This window comes from Mobula hypostoma, chromosome 17 (genome assembly GCF_963921235.1).
Source record: "Mobula hypostoma chromosome 17, sMobHyp1.1, whole genome shotgun sequence".
In the NCBI taxonomy this organism is placed as follows: Eukaryota; Metazoa; Chordata; class Chondrichthyes; order Myliobatiformes; family Myliobatidae; genus Mobula; species Mobula hypostoma.
Window position 1 is genome coordinate 68,073,153 of NC_086113.1, and position 23,881 is coordinate 68,097,033.

General features: G+C 42.1%; 1 protein-coding gene across 4 annotated transcripts in view; it reads right to left on the minus strand.

Annotated features, from left to right (window-relative positions):
- Window positions 1-23,881, minus strand: part of trak1a (trafficking protein, kinesin binding 1a) — a 268,008-nt gene that overhangs the window by 113,031 nt on the left and 131,096 nt on the right. For all 4 annotated transcript variants that reach the window (XM_063070077.1, XM_063070074.1, XM_063070073.1 and 1 more), the window contains one exon: window positions 21,302-21,496. In XM_063070077.1, coding sequence (XP_062926147.1) covers window positions 21,302-21,305 — 4 coding nt within the window. In that variant the 5' untranslated portion in view covers window positions 21,306-21,496. The remainder of the gene's footprint in view (window positions 1-21,301; window positions 21,497-23,881) is intronic.

The following is a 23,881-nucleotide window of genomic DNA, read 5'->3' on the forward strand; positions in this document are numbered from 1 at the left end:
TTCAGGCCGGGACCCTTCATCAGGACTAACTGAAAGAAGAGATAGTAAGAGATTTGAAAGGGGGAGAGGGAGGGGGAGATCCAAAATGATAGGAGAAGACAGGAGGGGGAGGGGAGGCGTTTGAGAGCAGAGATGATGGTGGAGGAAGGGAAGCCCCTTTCTTTAAAAAAGGAGGACATCTCCCTCGCCCTGGAATGAAAAGCCTCATCCTGAGAGCAGATGCGGCGGAGACGGAGGAATTGCAAGAAGGGGATGGCATTTTTGCAAGAGACAGGGTGAGAAGAGGAATAGTCCAGGCAGCTGTGAGAGTCCGTAGGCTTACAGTAGACATCAACTCCGGGGGGGGGAGGGGGGGAGGGGAGAAAGACTCTGGGGGTGGGGGGGGCAGGGAGAATGACTCCCGGGGGGGTGCGGTCAGGGAGAACTACTACAGGGTTCAGGGAGAATGACTCTGGGGGGGTCAGGGAGAACAACTCCCAGGGGAGGGTCAGGGAGAACGACTCCTTGGGGGGGGGTCAGGGAGAATGATTTGGGGGGATGGGGGAGAGAACGAGTCCAGGGTGGTGGGTCGGGGGGGGGGGGCAGGGAGAGAGACTCTGGGGGGTGGGGGGGGGAATGAGTCCAGGGCGGTAGGTCGGCGGGGGGGAGAACGACTCAGGGGAGGGCGGGGAAAGCGACTCTGGCGGGTGGGGGGTGTGGAGAACAACTCTGGCTGTTATGTTGTTGTGGAAGATCTGAGAATTCTGGGAGACCTGCAGCCTCCCAGCTAACCACACCTGCACCAAGAGCACCAGGACACCGCCCCAGAGAACGTGTTACAGAACTGGAGCTGCCACTCGACGACATTTGGTCGCTATGGGATACTGGGGAAATGATAGGTGGGAGCTACACTAGGTAGTCGCCCCTAGGTTGGAGGAGTGATGAAAATGGGTGACTGAAGGAAGGGAATTGGCAGTCAGAGCAGGGAGCCCCAGAGGCCATTCCCTCAATACTAAGCATACTGTTTTGGAACTGTTGAGGGGCACAATCTACTTGAGGGAGGCAATCTCTGGCTTGGATTTTCATAAAACCTTTGACAATGTGCCACACATGAGCCCATGGATAAAGCATTGGCTGATTGGTAGGAGGCAAAAAATGGAAATAAAGAGAGCCTATTCGGCTGGCTGACAGTCACAAGTGTCTGTGTTGGGACCACTTGTTTTTTGCATTATACGTCAAATATTTGGATGACAGAATAGATGGTTTTGTAGTCAGTTTTGTGGACGATACGAAGATAGGTGGGGGGGCAGGTAGTGTTGAATAAGCTGGGAGGCTACAGAAGGACTTGGACAGATGAGGAGAATGGGCCAAGAAGTTGCAGATGAAGTGTTGGGAATTGTATGGTCATTTAAATTGGTAGAAGTAGTAAAAGTGTAATCTATTTTCTAAATCAACAGAAAATGCGAAAATCTGAGACGTGAAGGGACTTGGGAGTCTATGTGCAGGATTCGCTAGAGGTTAATTTGCAGTCAGTTGTGAGGAAGGCCAATATAATGTTAGCATTCACTTCGAGAGGACTAGAATATAAAAGCAAGGATGTAATGTTGAGGCTTAGAAGGCACAGGTAAAGCCTCACTTGGAGTATTGTGAGCAGATTTGTATCCCTCATCTCAGAAAGAATGTGCTGAGATTGGAGAGTGTTCAGAGGAGGTTCATGAGAATGATTCTGGGAATGAAAGTGTTACCAATATGAGGAACAGTTGATGGATCTGGGCCTGTACTCCCTGGAATTCAGAAGAATAAGGCGGGGGGGGGGGCATTGAAACCAATCTAATATTGAAAGGGCTTGATAGAGTGGAGATAATGTTTCCTATGTGGGGAGTCTTTGACCAGAGGGTACAGCCTCAGAATAGAGGGAGGTCCATTTTGAACAGAGAAGAGGAGGAATTTCTTTAGCTAAAGAGTGGTTAATCCATGGAATACATTGCCACGGGCAATTGTGGAGGCCAAGTCACTGAGAGTACTTATGGCAGAATTTGATAGGTTCTTGATTAGTCAGGGCATGAGGGGTTACAAGGTGGAGACAGGATATTGGGGTTGAAAGGGAAATGGATCAGCCATGATGAAATGGCACAGCAGACTCGATGGACCAAATGGCCTATTTCTGCTCCTATATCCTATAGTCTTATTGCCTTAAGTTAGAGGAGTAGACATAACGTTTGGTGGATGCGATGCAGACACCCAGATGATATATTGCCTCTTGGGTGCCAGGATCAGGAATGCCCTGGATTAGGTTCACAGCAAGAAGTCGTGGTACATTATCGGCATCAATGGCATAGATCAAAAAAATGAGGTGGTCCTGAGGAGAGAATTTGGGGAGTTGGGTAGAAAGTTGAAAACGGGACCTCCAGGGTGGTAAACTCTGGATCGCTGCCTGTGACACGCATTAGTAAGGGCAAGAACGGGACGATTTGTCAGATGAGTGTGTGGCTAAAGAACTGGTGCAGAGGGAAGGGTTTCAGATTTCTAGATTGTTGTGATCTCTTTTCAGGAAGGTATGACCTGAACACAAGGGAAGCTGAAGAGGTCATAATGAAGGACAAGAAAATGGCAAACTAACTAAATAAGCAATTTTCACTGTGGAAGACACTAGCAGTGTGCCAGATTTTTGTGAGTGTTAGGGGGCAAAAGTGAGCACAATGGCTGTTACTTGGGAAACTGAAAGCTCTGAAGTTACGTGAGTCAACTGGACCAGATGGACTATACCCCAGGGTTCAGAAAGGGGTAGCTGATGAAATTGTGGAGGCATTATAAATGATCTTTTAAGAATCAATAGGTTCTGGAGGTCTGGAAAATTACAAACATCACTCCAAAGAGGGAGCGAGGCAGACGAAATGAAATTATAGGCCAGTTAGCCTAACCTCAGTGGTTGGGAAGATATTGGAGTCAATTGTTAAGGATATGACTTTGGGGAGCTTAGGGACACATGATAAAATAAATTGAAGTCAGCATGGTTTCCTTCAGGGAAAATCTTGCCTGACAAATCTGTTAGAATTCTTTGAAGAAATAATGAGCAGGATAGAAAAAGGAGAATCGGTGAATGCTGTATATTTGGATTTTAAGAATGCCTTTGACAAAGTGTTGCACATGTGGCTGCTTAGCTAGATAAGAGACCCTGGCAATACAGGAAAGAAACTAGTAAGAAACTAGAGCATTGGCTGATTAACAGGAGGCACAGAGTGGGAATACAGCAAGCCTTTTCTGATTGGCTGCCGGTGACTAGTCGTGAACCACAGGGGTCTGTGTTGGGACCACTTCTTTATACGTTGTATATCAATGATTCTAATGATGGAATTGATGGCTTTGTGGCTAAGTTTGTAGATGGTGCAAAGAAAGGTGGAGGGGCAGGTAGTGTTGAGGAAGTAGGGAGGTAGAGGACTTGGACAGATTAGGAGAATGGGCAAGGAAGTGGCAGATGGAGTACAGTGTCAGGGTGTGTATGGTCATGCACTTTGGTAGAAGGAACAAAAGCATAGACTATTTTCTAAACAGGGAGAAAGTTTTTAAAATCCGAGGTGCAAAGGGACTTGGGAGTTCTCGTGTAGGACTCCCTGAAGGTTAACTTGCAGGTCAAGTCAGTGGTGAGAAAAATAATGCAATGTTAGCATTCATTTCAAGAGGACTGGAATATATAAGCAAGGAGGCTTTATAAGGTACTGGTGTGGCCTCACTTGGAGTATTGCGAGCAGTTTTGGGTCCTTTAACTAAGAAAGGATATGCTGACATTGGACAGGGCTCAAAGGAGGTTCATGAATCTGATTCCCGGAATGTAAGTTTATCATATGAAGAGTTTTTGTATTTCTCTGGGCCTGAACTCGCTGGAATTTAAAAAAGTAATGGTGTGGGGGGGGGAATCTCATTGAACCCTATTGAATGTTGAAAGGCCTCAATAAAGTTGATGTGGAGAGGATGTTTCCTCTGGTGGGGATTCTACAAGCAGAGGACACAGCCTCAGAATATTGGGACATCCATTTAGAACAGAGATGAGAAGGTGTTTCATTAGCCAAATGTTCGTGAATCTGTGGAATTCATTGCCACAGGTGGCTGTGGAGGCTAGGTCATTGGGTGTACTTCAAACAGAGATTCTTGATAAATCAGGGTGTAAAGAGTTATGGGAGAATGGTGTTGAGAGGGAAATGCATCAGCCATGATCAAATGGTGAAGCAGACTTGATGGGCCAAATGGACTAATTCTGCTCCTTTATCTTCTGGTCTTATGACCCATGTCAAACCCCCCAGCAGCAAAAAATTCCATTTTGTGTTGCAGATTGGAAATAAAATAAAACTTCTATTTGTTTACTTGAAAAGGACAAAGATCATTTACAGAAAAAGATCAAACTAAATCTCCTGCTAAATAATGGCTCTGAGGTATCATCTGATACCAAGTCCATACTTAGAACAACCTTCCTGCATGAAGAGCACGAGGTGGAGATTGCACCACTGTATCTCCTGCTGAACAATGTAAAGCAGTGAAATATCTTAATCTGCCCAGCTCTCAAATTTTTTTTTTATTCCTGGCTTGTTCACAGTTCAATCAGCTGTACTTATATTGTCTCAATCTGAAACATTTTAACTTCAGACCACAAGATACAAGAGCAGAATTAGGCCATTTGGCCCATCGAGTCTGCTTGCCGTTTCATCATTTCTGATCCAATGTTCCTCTTAGCCTCAATCTCGTACCTTCTCCTCATATCCCTACATGCCCTGACCAATCAAGAATCTATCAATCTCTCCCTTACCTATACATAAAGATTTGGCCTCCACAACTGCCTGTGGCAACAAATTCCACAGATTTGCCACTCTCTGGCTAAAGAAATTCCTTGTCTTCATTTTAAAAGGATGCTCCGCTACTCTGAAGCTGTGTCCTCTGGTTTTAGACTCTCCGACCGAAGGAAACATCCTCTCCACTTCCACTCTATCAAGGCAATTTCACCATTCCATAGGTTTCAATGAGGCTCCCCATCATTATTCTGAATTCTAGTGAATACAGGACCAGAGCCATCAAGCACTCTTCATATGACGAGTCTTTCCATCCTGGACCATGGTCATGAACTTCCTTTGAAGCCTCTCCAGTTCCAGCACAGCCTTTCTTAAGGCTCCAAGTGAGCCTCACCAGTGCTTTATAAGTCTAACATTTCATCCTTGCTTTTATATTCTAGTCCTCTTGAAATGAATGCTAACATTGCATTTGCCTTCCTCACCACAGACTCAACCTGCAAATTAACCTTCAGGGAAATCTGCACAAGGACTCCCAAGTCCCTTTGCGCCTCAGTTTTTGTATTTTCTCTTCATTTGGAAAATAATCAAACTTTTCATTTCTTCTACGAAAGTACATGACATACACTTCTTGAGACTGTATTCCATCTGCCACTTCCTTGTTCATTCTCCTAATCTAAGTCCTTCTGTAGCCTCTCTACTTACTCAAATCTACTTGCCCCTCTGCTTATTTTCATATCGTCTGCAGACTTTACAATAAAGCCATCAATTCCATCATTCAATTCATTGACATATGATACTAAAATCCAATATTAAAGATACAAATTAGCTTTAATGGTCATGTCTGCAACACAGTCGAAGGATGTGCTGGGAGCAGCCCACAAGTGTTGCCTTGCTTCTGGTGCCAACATACCATGCCCTGGTAAGATTCTGATACAATTTTCTATTTAACTTTGTTATTTTTAAAAGAAATTCTCCGTAAAGAGTCCTTGATGGTATGTGCTGCAGAGAGAGCACAGTGCATTGAGTGAACAAGAGGTCCATCACATCTCCCACCAAATAATAATGACCCTCTCTTGTAATGTCAGCTGTGGCTCAGTGAACACCTCACCTCAGAGTCTGGTCAGCTCGGGTGCAGGACTGAGGGAGCCTAGCACAGGAGTAGCAATCATCTTTGGATGAGGTTTTACAATTATGCTCAGACTATCTGCTGGAGGTGAGGGCTGCGGAATCAAACTATTTCATGTGTTCAGAACAAATAGCTCCTTAGTCATTGTGAGATAAAGGATGAACGATTCACGAGTCAAAACAAGTTGTGAATTAACATCCCTTTGGTTTTGTTTTACTACTGTCAATATGATCAATAGATAAGAATTTAGATCATTAAACACATATACCATATTGAAGCAGTGCCCAAATTCATTGTGTGCACAATACTTCAGTACAAAATGTCAATCAGTTACACTTGGGGTTAAATGCAGTTCAGCCAGAAGAAGTCAATTTCTAGTAGAAAAACAGATTTTCGCAGTGCTTGACAGTGCAGTGATCAATGAAACAGGGCAATCTGCTCACAGCAAGCTCACAAACAGGGAGGGGAATATGGTAAGGTACCTTATCTTTAGGATGTGCACTGAGAGATAACTATCTCCCTGATATTACATTGAAGTGTTTGTTTGTCCACTGTGCAGAGCTCCGTCAGTAATACAGCAGAGTACAACCTGCCCAGACAATTCGATGATCAACCCGTCAAGTATAGAATTGGTGTCAATGGATCTTTAATGGCCAGCATGATTCAGTAACCTGAAAGGTCTGTTTCCATTCATCCTATCCCAGCACCCCGCCCCCCCCAACTCTGCTTTTACTTTTATTCTTAATCATAATTACTATCCTGGAATCTGCATTTTATTAAGTGGGCATACAAGACCATTGCATGAACAGACAGGCCGAGGGGTCCAAGTCAATAGTTCCCTGAAAGTGACAATATAGTTGGTTGGGTGGTGAAGGCGGCAGATGGCATACTTGCCTTTTTGGTCAGGGCAGAGAATATCAAAGTTGGGAGGTTACGTTGTAACTTTACAAAATACTGGTTAGACTTCAGGTGTGCAGTTCTAGTCACTACATTGGAAGAAAAATGTGATTACCCTGGAGTAAATGCAAAGGAGATTCACCAGGATGTTATCTTGTTTGAAGGACTTCAGTTATGGGAAGTGATTGGGAAGGCTGGGACTGTTTTCCCTGAAGTGAAGGAGGGGTATCTCATAGAAGTATCCGGGGCATATTCAAGGAGCAGTGCCTCAAAAAGGCGGCATCGATCACTAAGGACCCTCATCAGCCAGGACCTGCCCTCTTCTCATTGTTACCATTAGGAAGGAGATCCAGAAACCTAAAGGCACATACTCAACGATTCAGGAACAGCTTGCCTCTACCATCTGATTTCTGAATGGACATTGAACTCATAAACACTACATTTTAAATTTTTTTGCACCACTATTTAATTTAACTCTTTAATATGTATATATTCATACTGTAATTTAATTTTTTTCTTTATATGTATTGTACTGCTGCCGCAAATTTAACAAATTTCAAGACATATGCCAGTGATATTAAACCTGATTCTGAAGGTTATGAAAGACACAGGTAGCGTTGAGGTCAGGATATTTTTGCCAAGGTACAAGTATCAAGGAGGGTGTAAGTTTAAGGTGAGAGGAGGAAGTTTTAAGAGGGTCTGAGGAGTAAGTTTTTCCCACACAGATGGAGTCAGGGACTACTTCTGTGCTGCAAACTCTGCCACTCAAGGATATCAGTGGCACTGGTTTGGACTTGCCTGCTGTAATAATGGGAGATTGCCAGCTTTACCTGTTGTCACTCAGGGAATCAACACCAACCTTCAGTGCTCTCAGGTGCAAAATTAGAAGCAGAAATTGGCTTTGCTGACAGTGATAACATGCGATCTTGCTGGACATGTTGCATCTACGCTCAGCTACAATTTTGTACAATCTATTCTCTCAGCAAAAGCCAGGGAAATTTTAAGCCTTCGAATGAAATGTTGCAATATTTACAAAGTCATACTTAATCATAATTATTGGAAAATGTCTGACCTTTAGATTCCAATTTTCCATGATTATTTCAAAATGTCCATATTTCTTTTAATGGGTGTGCAGAATTTGCATGTCTCAACTTTCAAATTAATTGCTGATAAAGGATGTCTTAAAAAGAAACAAAGTTAGAAGAGTTTTTCTTTGTCCCTGCTTTGCAGACAATGAGAATTCTTCATTCTGATTGACTGGAAGAAATGGGGGCACCCAATTATATCTATTTTTGGTTGCCCTGGTAGCCTAAAAGGTAGTGGGCGGCAACTAACATTGGGCAAGCAAGATCCCACTTCATCTTTGCAAATGGCTTTTGTTGTGTGTTGAATATTTCAGTTATATTGTAAATATATTGTTTGATTAAGCATTATTGTTCATTTAAGTAATTCCCCATAGATTATGTAAAAATAAATGTAAAAATACATAAATTGCATACATCATGGTGCTACCATGTAATATCTACACAACTCGCTTAAAGTAAAGAACAAACTAAGACTCACATCTCTTGGCTCTCTTGTTTCCCTTTGAATTAGTTTATTGTTTAAAAGTTAGAAAATATAACGGTGGCAAATAGGATATGTTAATCACCAATCCACACAGGCTGTGGTCTTGTTCACACACACACACACACAAGACAGCGACTATATTTCATTAGGAATTGGAGAGATTTGGTATTTCAACAAAAACACACAAAAACTTCTATAGATACACCATGGAGAACATTCTGATAGGCTGCATCACTGTCTGATATGGGGCGGGGGAGTGGCGGGCTACTGCCCAGGACCAACAGAAGCTGCAGAGGGCTGTAAATTTAGTCGGCTCCGTCTTAGGTACTAGCCTACAAAGTACACAGGACATCTTCAAGGAGCGATGTTTCAGAAGGGCAGTGTCAATTATTAGGGACCCCAGTACTCAAGGCATGCCCCTTTCTCACTGTTACCATCAGGTAGGAGGTACAGAAGCCTGAAGTCACACACTCAGCGATTCAGGAACAGCTTCTTCCCCTCTGCCATCCGATTCCTAAATGGACATTGAACCCTTGAACGCCTCCTCATTTTTTAAAATTATATTTCTGTTTTTTGCATGATTTTTAATCTATTGAATATACGTATACTGTAATAAATTGATTTATTTCTTCTATATTATGTATTGCATTGAACTGCTGCTGCTAAGTTAACAAATTTCACGACACATGCTGGTGATAATAAATCTGATTTTGATATAGGTAAAGATATATATATACACACACACACACACACACACAAAAAAACACATGTAATTCAGTTTTTTGTTCTCTCTCTATGATTATGTATTTCACTGATCTGCTGCCACAAAGTTAAGAAATTTCAGGACACATGCCGGTGATAATAAACCCGATTCTGATTCTGAAATGTCTGGAACACGCAGCAGAATCTCCAGTTTCCACATTTTTACTCGTGCCGAGTTGAAGTAGAAAATGGCCAGAAGTGTTCCTGATAGCCTCCACTGCAGCGTCACACACTGTTGATGTGTTGAGAACTCTTCCCAAGGAATGGTGTTCCAGGACACTTAGTCAGTGACGATAGACAACAGTTTGTTGGGGAACAGTTTCAGTCATCCCTAAAATCTGATTGGAATAAGACATTACATTTGCATCATACCACCCAGCTACAAATGGCTAGGTGGAAAGGTTTATCCAGAGTCTAAAGAACACACTGTGAGCAAAGTCAGTAGAACACACTGTACTGACACTGACCCAGACGCTCACCACTTTCCACCCTGCATATCGCAATGCAGCACACTCCATAACCAACAACACACCAGCTGTGTTGTTCCTGGGCCATCCCTTGCCCTCACGCTTGGATCTCATCAAACCCGATCTCAGAAGGATTGTGCAGGAACTGAGGGCTCCTCAAACAAGGAGGTTCGATGTTTCACTCCTGGACAAGCAGTCCTGGTGAGGAACTACAGAGGTGATCAAAAGTAGGTACTGGGAAAGATGAAGGACAGAACTGAACCACTGTCCTACACAGTGGAGATTGCGTCTGATGTCATCTGAAGACGACATATTGATCAGTTGAGGAGAGCAGAATCAATTGTTAAAGAAGAAAGGTGGATATAGCTCTCAGAACCACTTTCTGCAGTCTCAGAACCACCACTACAGGAGGCCTCAGAATCTGAGAGTGTTTCACTGCCACAAGTCTCACCTGACAAGCAGAATGATCCCCCTTGTCAGAAAAGACATTATCCCACAAGAGTAAGAAATCCTCCACACTGATTAAATCTTCAGGCCTGAATGCGACAATTTAAAATATCCTATGCTGTGAGTGTCTGTATATAGCAGTTGAATTATATAGTATACTGTGTATATAGTTAAGATGCATTCTCTATTGAGTTGTAGTTTATAGCTAAGCAGGGAGGAGTGATGTGTGTTTAATATTTTAGTAATATTGTAAATATATTGTTTCATTACGCCTCCTTGTTCACGATGATGGTGTCACAGTGATCGATTGTGTTGGTTCCTCGGGTTTTACAGGTGACAAGTTGATGACGATTAATCAGAGATTTCTGGTTTCCTGCAATGATTAGGAAGGCAGTAGGATGCACTGTCTCATGACAGTTGATCATGGTGCACAGCTCCTCCAGTTCCAGCTAGATGTTTGCCAGGGGTGAAATGGTGGAACTTCCTCCGCAGACAGAATGGATGACATTTGACCGCCAAATGTTCCAGAACTACCACATTTGTGTATCACAATGATTTAATCATGAAGCAAACACTGCCTTTAGCTGATGTTGCTGTCTGATCCATGGTGAAGCCCTCGGGCTGGGGTGATGCAGCAACACATTCGACCGGAACCTCACCAATCACCCTGCATGTTCTTTCCACCACCAGTACTCAGTGGCTACAACGTGTACCACCTACAAAATGCATTGGTTACTGACAGCACTGTCAACATATGATCTCCACAAGAACGGCAGCCACAGGCACAATTCCACCAAATCACATCTTGGCCTGACTTGGAGATATATCACCCCTGCATCTAACTTCTGGAATTCCCTTCCCAAAAGCATTGAGTGAGCACCTTCACCAGAAGGCTGTAGTGTTACAAGACACTAGCTCACCAATTCTTTCTCATGGGCAATAAGCTCTGGCTTCATCAGTAATGTTCAGAGTGCAGAAAAAAATAATTAAATATTGTTGAAAATTCAACACCTACACCAAGGATGTCAATGTGCAACTCAAACTAGCATTACAGTGCACAACTGAATGAGATCTGGTCTTTGAAATTCCTGATCATCTGGTGAGATATTCAAGCATATTCTAAACTTGCTTAGACTCCACAGTTGTGGTAGCTTGCTAAGCCTCCAACATTACACCAGTGGCTACGCTTCAAACATTCCTCATTTTGTGGATTCAAAAGAGGAAGATGCCGGAGATCAATTGTTTTTACTTTCAGTAACAAGGGAGGATGTTTTTAGTAAAAAAAGTAAGATTTGATACACTGAACTTGTTGACTCACTCATGGACGCTTCACGGTTTGAATCTGTGAACAATCGTTTAGGTATTGATGATAATTAGAAGTTTCAAAGCATAAAGAACATCATTGCTAGGACACAAGCAGAGTGCAGATCATAAGGTATTGCAGTTGGCTTAGTGAATCCAGGCAATCTACAGCTTACACTGTTGCTGAGTCTCTCCTATTAACACCATAGGCATATTTCTGAGTTTCACACGCCCTCATTGCCAAGGAACAAGTCTGAATTTAACAGCGTTACAAAGCATTGAGTCCAGCCACAGAATGAATGAATAGTCAGTGACCATTTACACCATCTATCTTGAGAATGGAGGGCAACTTCCTTGGTGACTTTGCTTCTGGAATCAACACACACCTGCTCTTTCACACCCTGACACAGGGTGCTGTGTGCCAAGATATACAAATCAACATCAGCAAAACAAGTCAAGAAGGTAATAGTCAAGATATTTTCCTCCATAAATGCTGCTAGCTCTATTGTTCCTCCAGCATTGTACAGTTGAAGTCAGAAGTTTACATACACCTTAGCCAATTTTGTACATTTAAACTCAGTTTTTCACAATTCCTGACATTTGATCCTAGAATAGCCTTCCACAAGCTTCCCACAGTAAGTTGCTGGAATTTTGTTCCATTCCTCCAGACAGAACTGGTGTAACTGAGTCAGGTTTGTAGGCCTCTTTGCTCGCACACACTTTTTCAGTTCTGCCCACAAATTTTCTATCGGACTGAGGTCAGGGCTTTGTGATGGCCACTCCATTACCTTGACTTTGTTGTCCTTAAGCAATTTTTCCACAGTGTTGGAGGTATGCTTGGGATCATTGTCCATTTGGAAGACCCATTTGCGACCAAGCTTTAACTTCCTGGCTGATGTCTTGAGATGGCTTCAATATATCCACATAATTTTCCTTCCTCATGATGCCATCTATTTTGTGAAGTGCACCAGTCCCTCCTGCAGCAAAGCACCCTCACAACATGATGCTGCCACCCCCATGCTTCACGGTTGGGATGGTGTTCTTCGGCTTGCAAGCCTCACCCTTTTTCCTCCAAACATAACGATGGTCATTATGGCCAAACAGTTCAATGTTTGTTTCATCAGACCAGAGGGCATTTCTCCAAAAAGTAAGATCTTTGTCCCCATGTGCACTTACAAACTGTAGTCTGGCTTTTTAAGGGCGGTTTTGGAGCAGTGGCTTCTTCCTTGCTGAGCAGCCTTTCAGGTTATGTCGATATAGGAATTGTTTTACTGTGGGTATAGATACTTGTCTACCTGTTTCCTCCAGCATCTTCACGAGGTCCTTTGCTGTTGTTCTGGGATTGATTTGCACTTTTCGCGCCAAAGTACGTTCATCTAGGAGACAGAATTTGTCTCCTTCCTGAGCGGTATGATGGCTGCGTGGTCCCATGGTGTTTATACTTGCGTACTATTGTTTGTACAGATGAATGTGGTACCTTCAGGCATTTGGAAATTGCTCCCAAGGATGAACCAGACTTGACATCATTTTTTGACCTCAATCCAATAGAAAATTTGTGGGCAGAACTGAAAAAGCGTGTGCGAGCAAGGAGGCCTACAAACCTGACTCAGTTACACCAGTTCTGACTGGAGGAATGGAACAAAATTCCAGCAACTTACTGTGAGAGGCTTGTGGGAGGCTACCCAAAACGTTTGACCCAAGTTGAACAATTTAAAGGCAATGCTACTAAATACTAACAAAGTGTATGAAAACTTTTTATCCACTGGGAAAGTGCTGAAAGAAATAAAACTGAAATAAATCATTCTCTCTACTATTATTCTGACATTTCACATTCTTAAAATAGTTATCCTAAATGACTTAAGACAGGGAATGTTTTCTCGGATTAAATGTCAGGAATCGTGAAAAACTGAGTTTAAATGTATTTGGCTGCAGTGTATGTAAACTTCTGACTTCAACTGTATATGTGTTGAAGATTTGCAGCATCTGCAGAATCCCTTGTGTTTGGATGTCGGCACATCCAGAAACAGACCCTTCAGCCTCCAAAGTGCCTCATGTGAATGATGCATGTGTGATATCCAAAGCAGACTGCAAAGGTCTCAAATGTCAAATAAACCGGATGGAAGCAAGCATTACTTTCAGTGTAAACAATCTCCTTTGCAATTAATCGACGTAACTTGTTCTATGACCATTGACAACTATAGCCAGTGATCAACAGTTACTGTAAGTCTGTTGGAATCCTGCCACTTGTCAACCCTCCATTCTACAGCACAGTCCACAACATGGAGCGAGCAGCCCCAACGATAACTTTACCTCCTCTGTACGTGGGTTAGGAGGTTCAAACTGTGCTGCTTCTTGCTGTAGAGTTGTCTCATCAGAATCAAAGGGGAGCTTAACTGCAGGAAATATTAACATTGTTTCATTCTCCAAGGCATTAACCACTCTTGAGAATTTCTAGCTTCCCTTTATAGTTCTGATTTTCAGCAGGCACAAGGCTTTGTTTTTTTTTTGTGGTTCCTCACAGTCTCCAAAGAGGTCACTTGATTTTTCCCCCACGTATTACCTGAACATGATAAAAGGGGGCCATTTGACCCAACTCTACCCAGCCCTCAGACCACCCGGCCAGTTTCACTCCCCAGGGTATACCTTGTGCAAACTGCCCAGGGACAGGAACAAAAGCCATACTGAACCTGTAACTGAGCAGTAGTGGCTGAGCATTCTGTGTTTTTTCTCATTTTTGCGTTTCTACCTTGCAACTTTTTGTTCGACACCAGGGCAGTGTCAAAAACCACCTCTTCACAAAATCTGACCCGGGATTTCAAGCTTCCTTTAATATCTGGACATCAAGCTTCAGTGCAGCAAAACACCAAACACATTGTAAACAGCAAAAGTATATGTGAAATGAAATCTTGGAGCAAAGTGGGTGTGGAGCATACAGAAACCAACCTGACATTGCAGAGACTTTCAGAGACTGGTTTGAATTGAGACATGCACATATTTCATCGGGGCTGCCCATACATAGTCTTCAACAGCATGTTCCCAGTGCTGCAGAAAACCACCAAACCACAAATCATTGGCACTGCTCATTCAACAACCTTCATATCAAACATTGGCAAATATTGATTAGATGAAAGATGCAAAGCTCAATACTGTGAAAGTTCAAAGTTCAAAGCAAATTTATTATCAAGGTACTCCTATGTCACCATATACAACCCTGAGATTCAGAATCAGAATCAGGTTTAATATCACTGGCATACATCATGAAATTTGTTAACACAGCTGCAGCAGTACAATGTAATACATGATAATATAGAAAAATAAATAAGTAAATCAATTACAGTATATATATATGTATACTAAACTGTTAACTGCAAAAACAGAACTAATCTAAAGAAGTGAGGTAGTGTTCATGGGTTCAATGTCCATTAGAAATCAGATGGCAGAGGGGCAGAAGCTGTTCCTGAATCACTGAGTGTCTTTCTTCAGGCTTCTGTACCTTCTACCTGATGGTAACAGTTAAAAGAGGACATGCTCTGGGTGATGGGGGGGTCCTTAAAAACAGACGCTGCCTTTCTGAGGCACCACTCCTTGAAGATGTTTTGGATACTGCATGATGCAGCCTGTCAGAATGCTCTCGATTGTACTTCTGTAGAAGTTTCGGAGTGTTTTAGGTGACAAACCAAATTTTCTCAAATTTCTCATGAAATATAGCCGCTGTTTTGCCTTCTTTATAGCTGCATTGATATGTTGGGACCAGGTTAGATCCTCAGAGATCTTGACACCCAGGAACTTGAAATTGCTAACTCTCTCCATTTCTGATTCCTCTGATTTTGGCTCACGATCCCTCGTCTTACCCTCACTGAATTCCACAATCAGCTCTTTGGTCTTACTGACATTGAGTGTAAGGTTGTTGCCATGACACCACTCAACTAGCTGGTGTATCTCACTCCTGTATGCTAACTTGTCTCCATCTAAGATTTTGCCAACAATGGTTGTATCATCAGCAAATTTATAGATGGTATTTGAGCTACACCTGGCCACACAGTCATGGGTATAGAGAGAGTAGAGCAGTGGGCTAAGCACACACCCCTGAGGTGCACCAGTGTTGATTGTCAGCGAGGAGGAGATGTTATCACCAATCCACACAGAATGTGGTCTTCTGGTTAGGAAGTCGAGGATCCATTTGTAGAGGGAGGTACAGAGGCCCTGGTTCTGTAGCTTATCAATCAGGATTGTGGGAATGATGGTGTTAAATGCTGAGCTATAGTCAATAAACAGCATCCTGACGTAGGTGTTTGTGTTGTCCGGTTGATCTAAGGCATGTGAAGAGCCATTGAGATTGTGTCTGTCGTTGACCTATTGTGGCGATTGGCAAATAGCAGTGGGTTCAGGTCCTTGCTGAGGCAGGAGTTTAGTCTAGTCATCACCATCCTCTTAAAGCATTTCATCACCGAAGATGTGAGTGCTACGGGATGATGGTCATTAAGGCAGCTCACGCTATTCTTCTTGGGCACTGGTATAATTGTTGCCCTTTTGAAACAGGTGGGGACTCCCAAACATAGCACTGACAGGTTGAAAATTCCTCATACTCATTTTCTTACTGGCATACTCAGTAAGTGAATAAAACAATCAATGAAAGACCTCTCCAACCAGCGCATTCATCTAACCTGTGTGCATCGGACAACAGACTGTGCAAATACAAAAGTAATCATAGACAGATGAACAAATAAGCAAACAAACAAATAAATACCAAGAACCTCCTTTACCTGTGTCGCTGTGTCACCACCCACAGCTCCAATCTGCTAATTAAATTTGCTGACGACACCACATGGATTGGCCTAATCTCAAACAATAACGAGGTGGCCGACAGGGAAGCAGTCATCTGTCTGACACAGTGGTGTCAAGAAAACAACCTCTCCCTCAATGTCACATAAATAAAGCAGCTGGTTGTGGATTACAGGAGGAATGGAGACAGGCTAACTCCAATTGACATCAATGGATCTGGGGTCGAGAGGGTAAATAGTTTTAAGTTGAGGAAGTTTGGTATGGGCCCCCAAGTCCTAAGAACTTTCTACAGGGGCACAATTGAGAGCATCCTGACTGGCTGCATCACTGCCTGTTATGGGACTGTACCTCTCTTAGTCACAGGACTCTGCAGAAAATGGTGCGGACATCCCAGTGCATCTGTAGATGTGAATTTCCCATCATTCAGGACAGTTACAAAGACAAATGTGTAAAAAGGGTCTGTAGGATCATTGGGGACCCGAGTCACCCCAACCACAAACTATTCCAGCTGCTACCATCTAGGAAACGGTACCGCAGCATAAAAGCCAGGACCAATGGGCTCCGGGACAGCTTCTTCCACCAGGCTATCAGACTGATGAATTCACGCTGATTTGAGTATATTTCTATATTACATTGACTGTGCTATTTATTATAAAATTACATATTACTATGATCGCACATTGCATATTTAGACGGAGACATAACATAAAGATTTTTACTCCTCATGTATGTGAAAGATGTATGAAATAAAGTCAATTCAATTCAATTCATGAGATGAAGAGCCCTCGAAAATGAATACAAGAGAGGCGATTATCTCAGTTATTCCTAAAGAGGGTAAAGATAAACTAGAATGTGGTAATTACCGGCCAATCAGTGTTCTTAATTTGGACTGCAAATTATTTACTTCTATATTAGCTAGTGGACTGGAAAAGCTTCTACCTGGCCTCATCCACTTAAACCAGACTGGATTCATTCAGCAAAGACAAACTCAGGACAACAGAAGGAGAACTTTACACATACTAGAACAGGTTATTAAGAACAGGACAGAGACAATGGTAGTGGGATTAGACGCTGAGAAAGCTTTTGATTCAGTTAGTTGGGTATTCTTATACAGAGTGTTAGGAAGATTCAGCTTTCAAGAAAATTTTACTAAAGTAATCCAGACTTTGTATGACAGCCATACAGCTCGAATTAAGATAAATGGGGACCTCTCTGACTCTTTTATTTTAGAGACAGGAATAAGAGAGGGATGCCCAATTTCTCCTCTCCTTTTTGCACTATACATTGAACGTCTTGCCAACTAATAAGACAGAGCGAAATTGTAAAAGGTATCAAGGTGGCAGGGATTGAACAGAAGGCGGCGCTATTTGCGGATGACGTTTTAGTCTATTTGAGTGAACCAGAAAAATCATTTATAGGATTGTTTACACTGTTGGATGAGTTTGGGTAAATATCAGGTTATAAAATTAATGTAAAGAAAATGCAGGTTTTGTCCTTAAATTATACAGCATCCAAAAAACTGCAGGATACAGGTACATATCATCTTCAGTGGGAAGCTAAATCACTAAAATATTTAGGAATAACCCTGCCAAAAGATCTTTCAACATTGTCACAGGTAAATTATGGGCCATTAATTTCAGAGATAAAAGCAGATATACATAGGTGGAATTTTATCCCCTTTTTAAGTTTAAATTCAAGGATAAATACCATAAAAATGAATATTCTCCCTCGGTTACTTTACCTTTTCCAGACTTCACCTGTGGAGGTGGACGAGAATCAATTCAGGGAATGGGACAAATGGATTTCCTGCTTTATCTGGCAAGGAAAGAAACCTAGAATCCAATTTAACACCTTACAATTAGGAAAGGAAGGAGGAGGTATGGCACTTACTTGTTTGAGAAATTATTTTTATGCTTCACAGATAACCCCTCTGTTATATTGGTGCAATAGGGAATATAAGGCTAGATGGAAGGAAATAGAATTTGGATTGGTTGACATTTTTCCTCTACAGGCCTCAATAGCACACAAAGGATTGATGGCCCAATTGGAAAAGATTAAAAACAGCTGAATAAATCTCACATTAAAAGTATGGTAGAAGGAGGCTAATTCATGTGGAATCAATAACATGTTAAAACTTTTCAGATGGTGTGCTTATGATACTGAATTTCTTCCCAGCCTAGCAGATAAAAGATTTGAACTGTAGATAAAGAAAGGTCTTACAACCTACCTCTCATTCACACATAAAAGTGTATTACAAAGTTTTCAATCCCTGCAGGACAAACATGGCCTAGAACACAATGACTTTTATAGGTACCTTCAAATATGACATCAGGTTAACCAGAGTTTTAGATATACAGACTTATCAACAGTAGAATTAGAATTTTTCAAGATTCTGAATTCAGCTCACAGTTCAATACCAAGTAAATCAATTTCTCAATTATATAATGCCCTCTCTCATGCCAAAAATGAAAACACATTTTATATTAAAGAGAAGTGGGAGAAAGAAGCTGGGTTGGTACTTTCTTTCAGAGGAGGCTTGGGGGAAAATATGCAGCTTTCAGTGGTCTTTGACTAACTCTTTGACTTGGAGAGAACATTGTTGGAAAAATACTATAAAATACTTCATGACCCCATACCAGGAAAAATATAAAGACACAAACATGGCATGTTGGAGAAGGTGTGGCTCCAAGGAGGCAAATCATTTCCATATTTTTTGGGAATGCCCTAAATTAAGTTCATATTGGGAAAGTGTTCACAGAAGATTAGTTGAGGTAGTTAAGGCTCAGATACCTCTGAACTTTGAGACTCTCTACTTGGGGCATGTATTATTTTTGGAACAGAAGAAAGATATAAATCTGCTGCAGGCCCTTTTAGTGGCAAGTAAGAAATCAATCACCAGAAAATGGTTAAATCCAACATCACCTACATTAGAAGATTGGCATGAAATCATTTTGGAAATATTTAAAATGGAAAAGATGACCTACTCTTTGAGAATTCAAAAGGGAAAATTTTATCAAATTTGGAATAAATGGATTGAATTTATAACCCCAGAGCGAGCAGACTTTAGATGACTCTCCTAATGATTTATACTGTTTGTCTCACCAACATAGTAATAGTGTTAATGTAAGCACCCTTGACTCGAATGTTTACTGTTCTTTTTTTTTGGAAAATGTGGAACTAATACAAGAAAAGATCTGGGGAAATTTTGGACCAGAAGAGATACATGGAAATTAGTATTCCATCACTATTATTAATATTTTTGATAACTATTATCATTATTTAGTTTAATAGAGTTGAATTACAATTGCACATAAACATCTATTTGAGTGCCTGATTATTTTCTATATTATCTTAATGTGCACTTGTGAATGTACAAATTAATATAGATTTACTTACATAAAAAATGGAAAAGGTTATATATGTTTAAAAAAAAGTTTATGTATTACTTGTGAATACCTTATCCAAATAAAAATAAAATTAAAAAAAAGAAAATGAATACACAAGTTGTGGAAACACTTCAATGATGGGACAAGTTGTGTGGAGTTATCCCCTTTGGTTCGAAAGCCTGATAGTTGAAGGCTAATAACCGTTCTTGAACCTAGTGGTGAGAGTCCTGAGGCTCCTGTACCTTCTTCCTGAAGGCAGCAGTGAGAAGAGAGCATATTCTGGGTTTTGGGGGTCCCTGATGATGAACAGCACAAGCTGCATGAAAAATGTCACAGATGGTTGTATCTCACCTCTGCTCCCAAGCAAGCTGCTTCTTCAAGAACTTAGTTTACATAATACAAAAGATAAATGGAAAGGAGAAAGTGAACAGCTGGATGATACAAGTGACTGTGGGTAATGATCAAGGCAACACTGTCCCCAACTGTTGAGAGAGTATGCTTGCAGTTAGAGTCTGACACATCTACTGCAGGCAGGTTAAATTGCTGAAAATAAAAATCCTAGCCTGTCAGCCAAGCCTTACACACTGCAGGCAGGTTAAATTGCTTCATCCAAAGAACTACTAATCCCAAAGGACATTATACGTGTTGTCCAAATGAAACAAATATGTCAGTTCAAAAGATCACAACACTTCTTTAAACCAATAACCAGTGAAAGGAAATGTATTTGTTGAACCATTGGTAACATTGCTAACATTATCTATATGTACATCCAATTTGTAGAAAACAGCAGCACTTTCAAATAAGCAAAACCTAACATTTTTACTACTTTCTATAAAAAGCAAAGGAAAAGGGGTGGCACAGTAGCAAACTGTTAGCACAATGTGTCACAATACAGGCGACCTGGGTTCAATTCCCACGCTGTAGGGAGTTTTGTATGTTCTCCCTGGGACTGCATGGGGTTTCTCCCAATTCCCACACTACAGGGAGTTTGTATGTTCTCCCTGGGACTGCATGGGGTTTCTCCCAATTCCCACGCTGTAGGGAGTTTTGTATGTTCTCCCTGGGACTGCATGGGGGTTCTCCCAATTCCCACACTACAGGGAGTTTGTATGTTCTCCCTGGGACTGCATGGGGGTTCTCCCAATGCTCCAGTGTCGTCCCACAGCCCTGCCTGTTGGTCATTATAAACTGTCCCGTGATTAGACTAGAATTAAATCTGGGGATACTAGGCGGTACAGCTCAGAGGGCCGGAAAGGCCGACTCCACACTGTATCTCAATTTTTTTTAACGTTATACCTTATTAGGAGGCTGGTATCATCTCACAGCACTCAAGTTCAATCTGGTGGTGTTTGCACGGAGCTTGCACATTCTCCCTGTGACCATTTGGGATTCCCTCAGGTGCCCCAATTTTCTTTCCCATTCTAAGGGCGCACAGGTTGGTGAGCTAATTGAGCACCGTAAATTGCCCCCAGTGTGGAGAATGGGGAAGTGGATAGACAGACTGGCTTACTGTTAAATAATTGGGGAGACAAGAATGACAAGGATGGAGTGAGATTATTATTGATACATTTTTTGGAAAATGACCAGTTAACTAGCTTCAGATCCTTTTTGTTATGTCTTTAATATGCAGTTTACTAAACCCCAGTAAGTTCAGTACAAAGGCTGAATACCTGACAAACGACACATAGGAAACCCCAAAGATGTTTGATTTGATTTACATGCCCAACACCCCCTGCCAGCTTTCAGTTTCCCACAAGAATGAGATTTCTCCCAAATCTTACAAGGTAAATGCCATCAACCACTTACGCATGTATTTTAGTGTCTCTTCTATTTGTTCATTGGTGAGGTCGATATTAACATCTGGAGATATGAGGGGTGTATGAAGCCAGTCGTCATAATCATAACCATAAATTGTATCAGCTCTTAGCTTGTAATGAGGCAGCTGTTCTTCCAGGAGACTGATGATTTCAACTTCCGGAAGGTTGGTACTGTTGCACACATCTGATGGAGAAAGCAAAAGGGGAGTGTTATTTCGGGAGGCTTTGGAAATAACCTAGGATATGGGTAGGGGCAGGCCTCTTTGCCCTGAATCTACCCTGGCATTTCCTTGGCTGCCAGTTGTGAAGTCCCAGTGTTTGCTGCTGGCCTTAAAGAAAGTTGTAAACATCTCCTGATTTCTGTGGTCCCACCACTGCCCTCCTGAAGTAGTTCTTGTCAAGAGACAGTTAGAAAGATCCTCAAACTGTTTCAGCAGCCAAATACATGAAAGAAATCCCCCAGAATCCAAAATCAGGCAGGAAAAAGAGAAAAACACTTCATTAATATTTTTAAAGCATGCAAATTATAGATGGGGCCAAGTATACAGTACCTAAATACAAATCAAATATACTTGACATGATCCATGAGATAAGAAGGGAACTAGGCAGTGTAAATCACATCTGTTAGCAACATGAGTGGATTTATCACCTCCGCACCAGCTTCAATGGTATCGGACAAGAGCTGCAAACTCAAGCAGAGTCAACATGGATAGTTACTTGTCCTGGGCCCAGCACGTGGGAAAGCACTTTACTTTCCAAAGAGAGTAAGGGGATTCAGCACATCAGCGAAAACACTAACAAACTCCTGCAGATGTACTGTTGAAAGTATCCTGAAGAGTTGCATCATGAACTGGAATGGCAATTCAAAAACATAGAAACGCAAGAAACAGCAGAGTGTAGTCAACTCCACCCCAGTACATCATCAGCATCTCTCTCCTCATCTATGTGAGGAGGACAACATCCATCATCAAAGATCCCCACCATCCAGCCCATGCCATCTCACGGCTAACTTCCAGCAGGAGGTACAAAAGCCTGAAGTCACACACCACTAAATTCAAGAACAGCTACATTCCTTCAACCATTCAGTTCTTGAACTAAAAGCACAACACTCATCACATATCATTACAGCAGCGGTGTGACCACTTCGGTCATTTGGCACAACAGTGGACGGTTTCATTCTGATTGTGTTCTTTCTTGTAAAACATATTATGAACAGTAATTTTGTTAAATTGTGCTCATCTTGTGAATGCTGCTGGTCTGATGCTATGTGTGCGATGCTGTTGCATGTACTTTTTCTTTGGAACCTGTCATAATGTGACATGGTTGTGCACATGACAATAAACTGAACTTTGACTTTGATATCATGAACCTGAATGCATGAAAGGCTTTCAACAAGGGAGATAAATCAACAAGATTAGAGCACGTGGGACTGGGATAATATATCAGAAGCAGAAGAAAGCCCGTGTTCAGGGCTGTGGCACTGAGTCTGGCTTCATAACTCAGAAGGGAAGTGGGGGGGGGTGGCAAGCTATAGTGATAGGGGATTCATCAGTTAGGGTAGGGGGACAGACAGGAGACTCTGTGGATGATGGTACATTGCCTCCCAAGTACCCAGGTCACGGACATCTTGGATTGAGACCATAGCATTCTTAAACAGGAGGGTGAGCAGCCATACATCATGGTTCATGTCAGTACCAATGACACAGGTAGGTCCGACAAAATGAGTTCAGCGAGTTAGCTGACAGGACCTCCAAGATTCTGATCTCAGGAATGCTACCTGTGCCACATGCTAGTGATGTCAGAAATAGGAAGTTAATACAGCTTAGCATGTGGCAAAGGGTGCTGGAAAGGCTTGAGATTTTTGGATAATTGGGCTCTCCTTCAGGGAAGGTGAGGACTGTACAGACGGAATGGTATGCACCCGAACAGGAGGAGAACCATCATCCTTGAGTGAAGATTTGCTCATGCTGCTCCAGCAGCTTTGAACTAGAGTTGCGGGGGGGGGGGGGGGGCGGGAACCAGAGTGCCAGGGCAAAAAGTGCAGTGTCTGTGGGGAAAGATGTCATTAAGCCTACGTACAAAGACAGAAATCTAAATGATAAGCACGGTAGGGTTAATGTTCTGAGTTGTGTCTATTTCAATGCAAGGAGTATTGTAGGTACGGCAGATCAGCTTAGAGCATGGATCAGCGTGTGGAATTATGACATTGTGGCCTGGTTGCAGGAGGAGCAGGACAGGTAGCCCACTGTTTATTCATTTCCATAGATGTTGCCTGACCTGCCGAGTTCCTCCAGTATTTTCAGTCTTTTGTTTTGGATTTCCAGCATCTGCAGAAATTCTTGTGTTTATCGCTGTTACGGGAGTCTGTTGTTTTAGACATCATACAGCAGGGTGGATGGGGTGGGAGGGGTATTACTAAAATGTAATGGAAATGCTCAGACAGAACAGCCTAGAGGCCTGGACAGCTCATCTACTGATGCTATATGAGTAAAGCTGAAGAATAAGAAAGCTATGACCATGTTAATAGGATTATATTATAGGCCACTCAAGTCAGCAGAATTAACAGGAA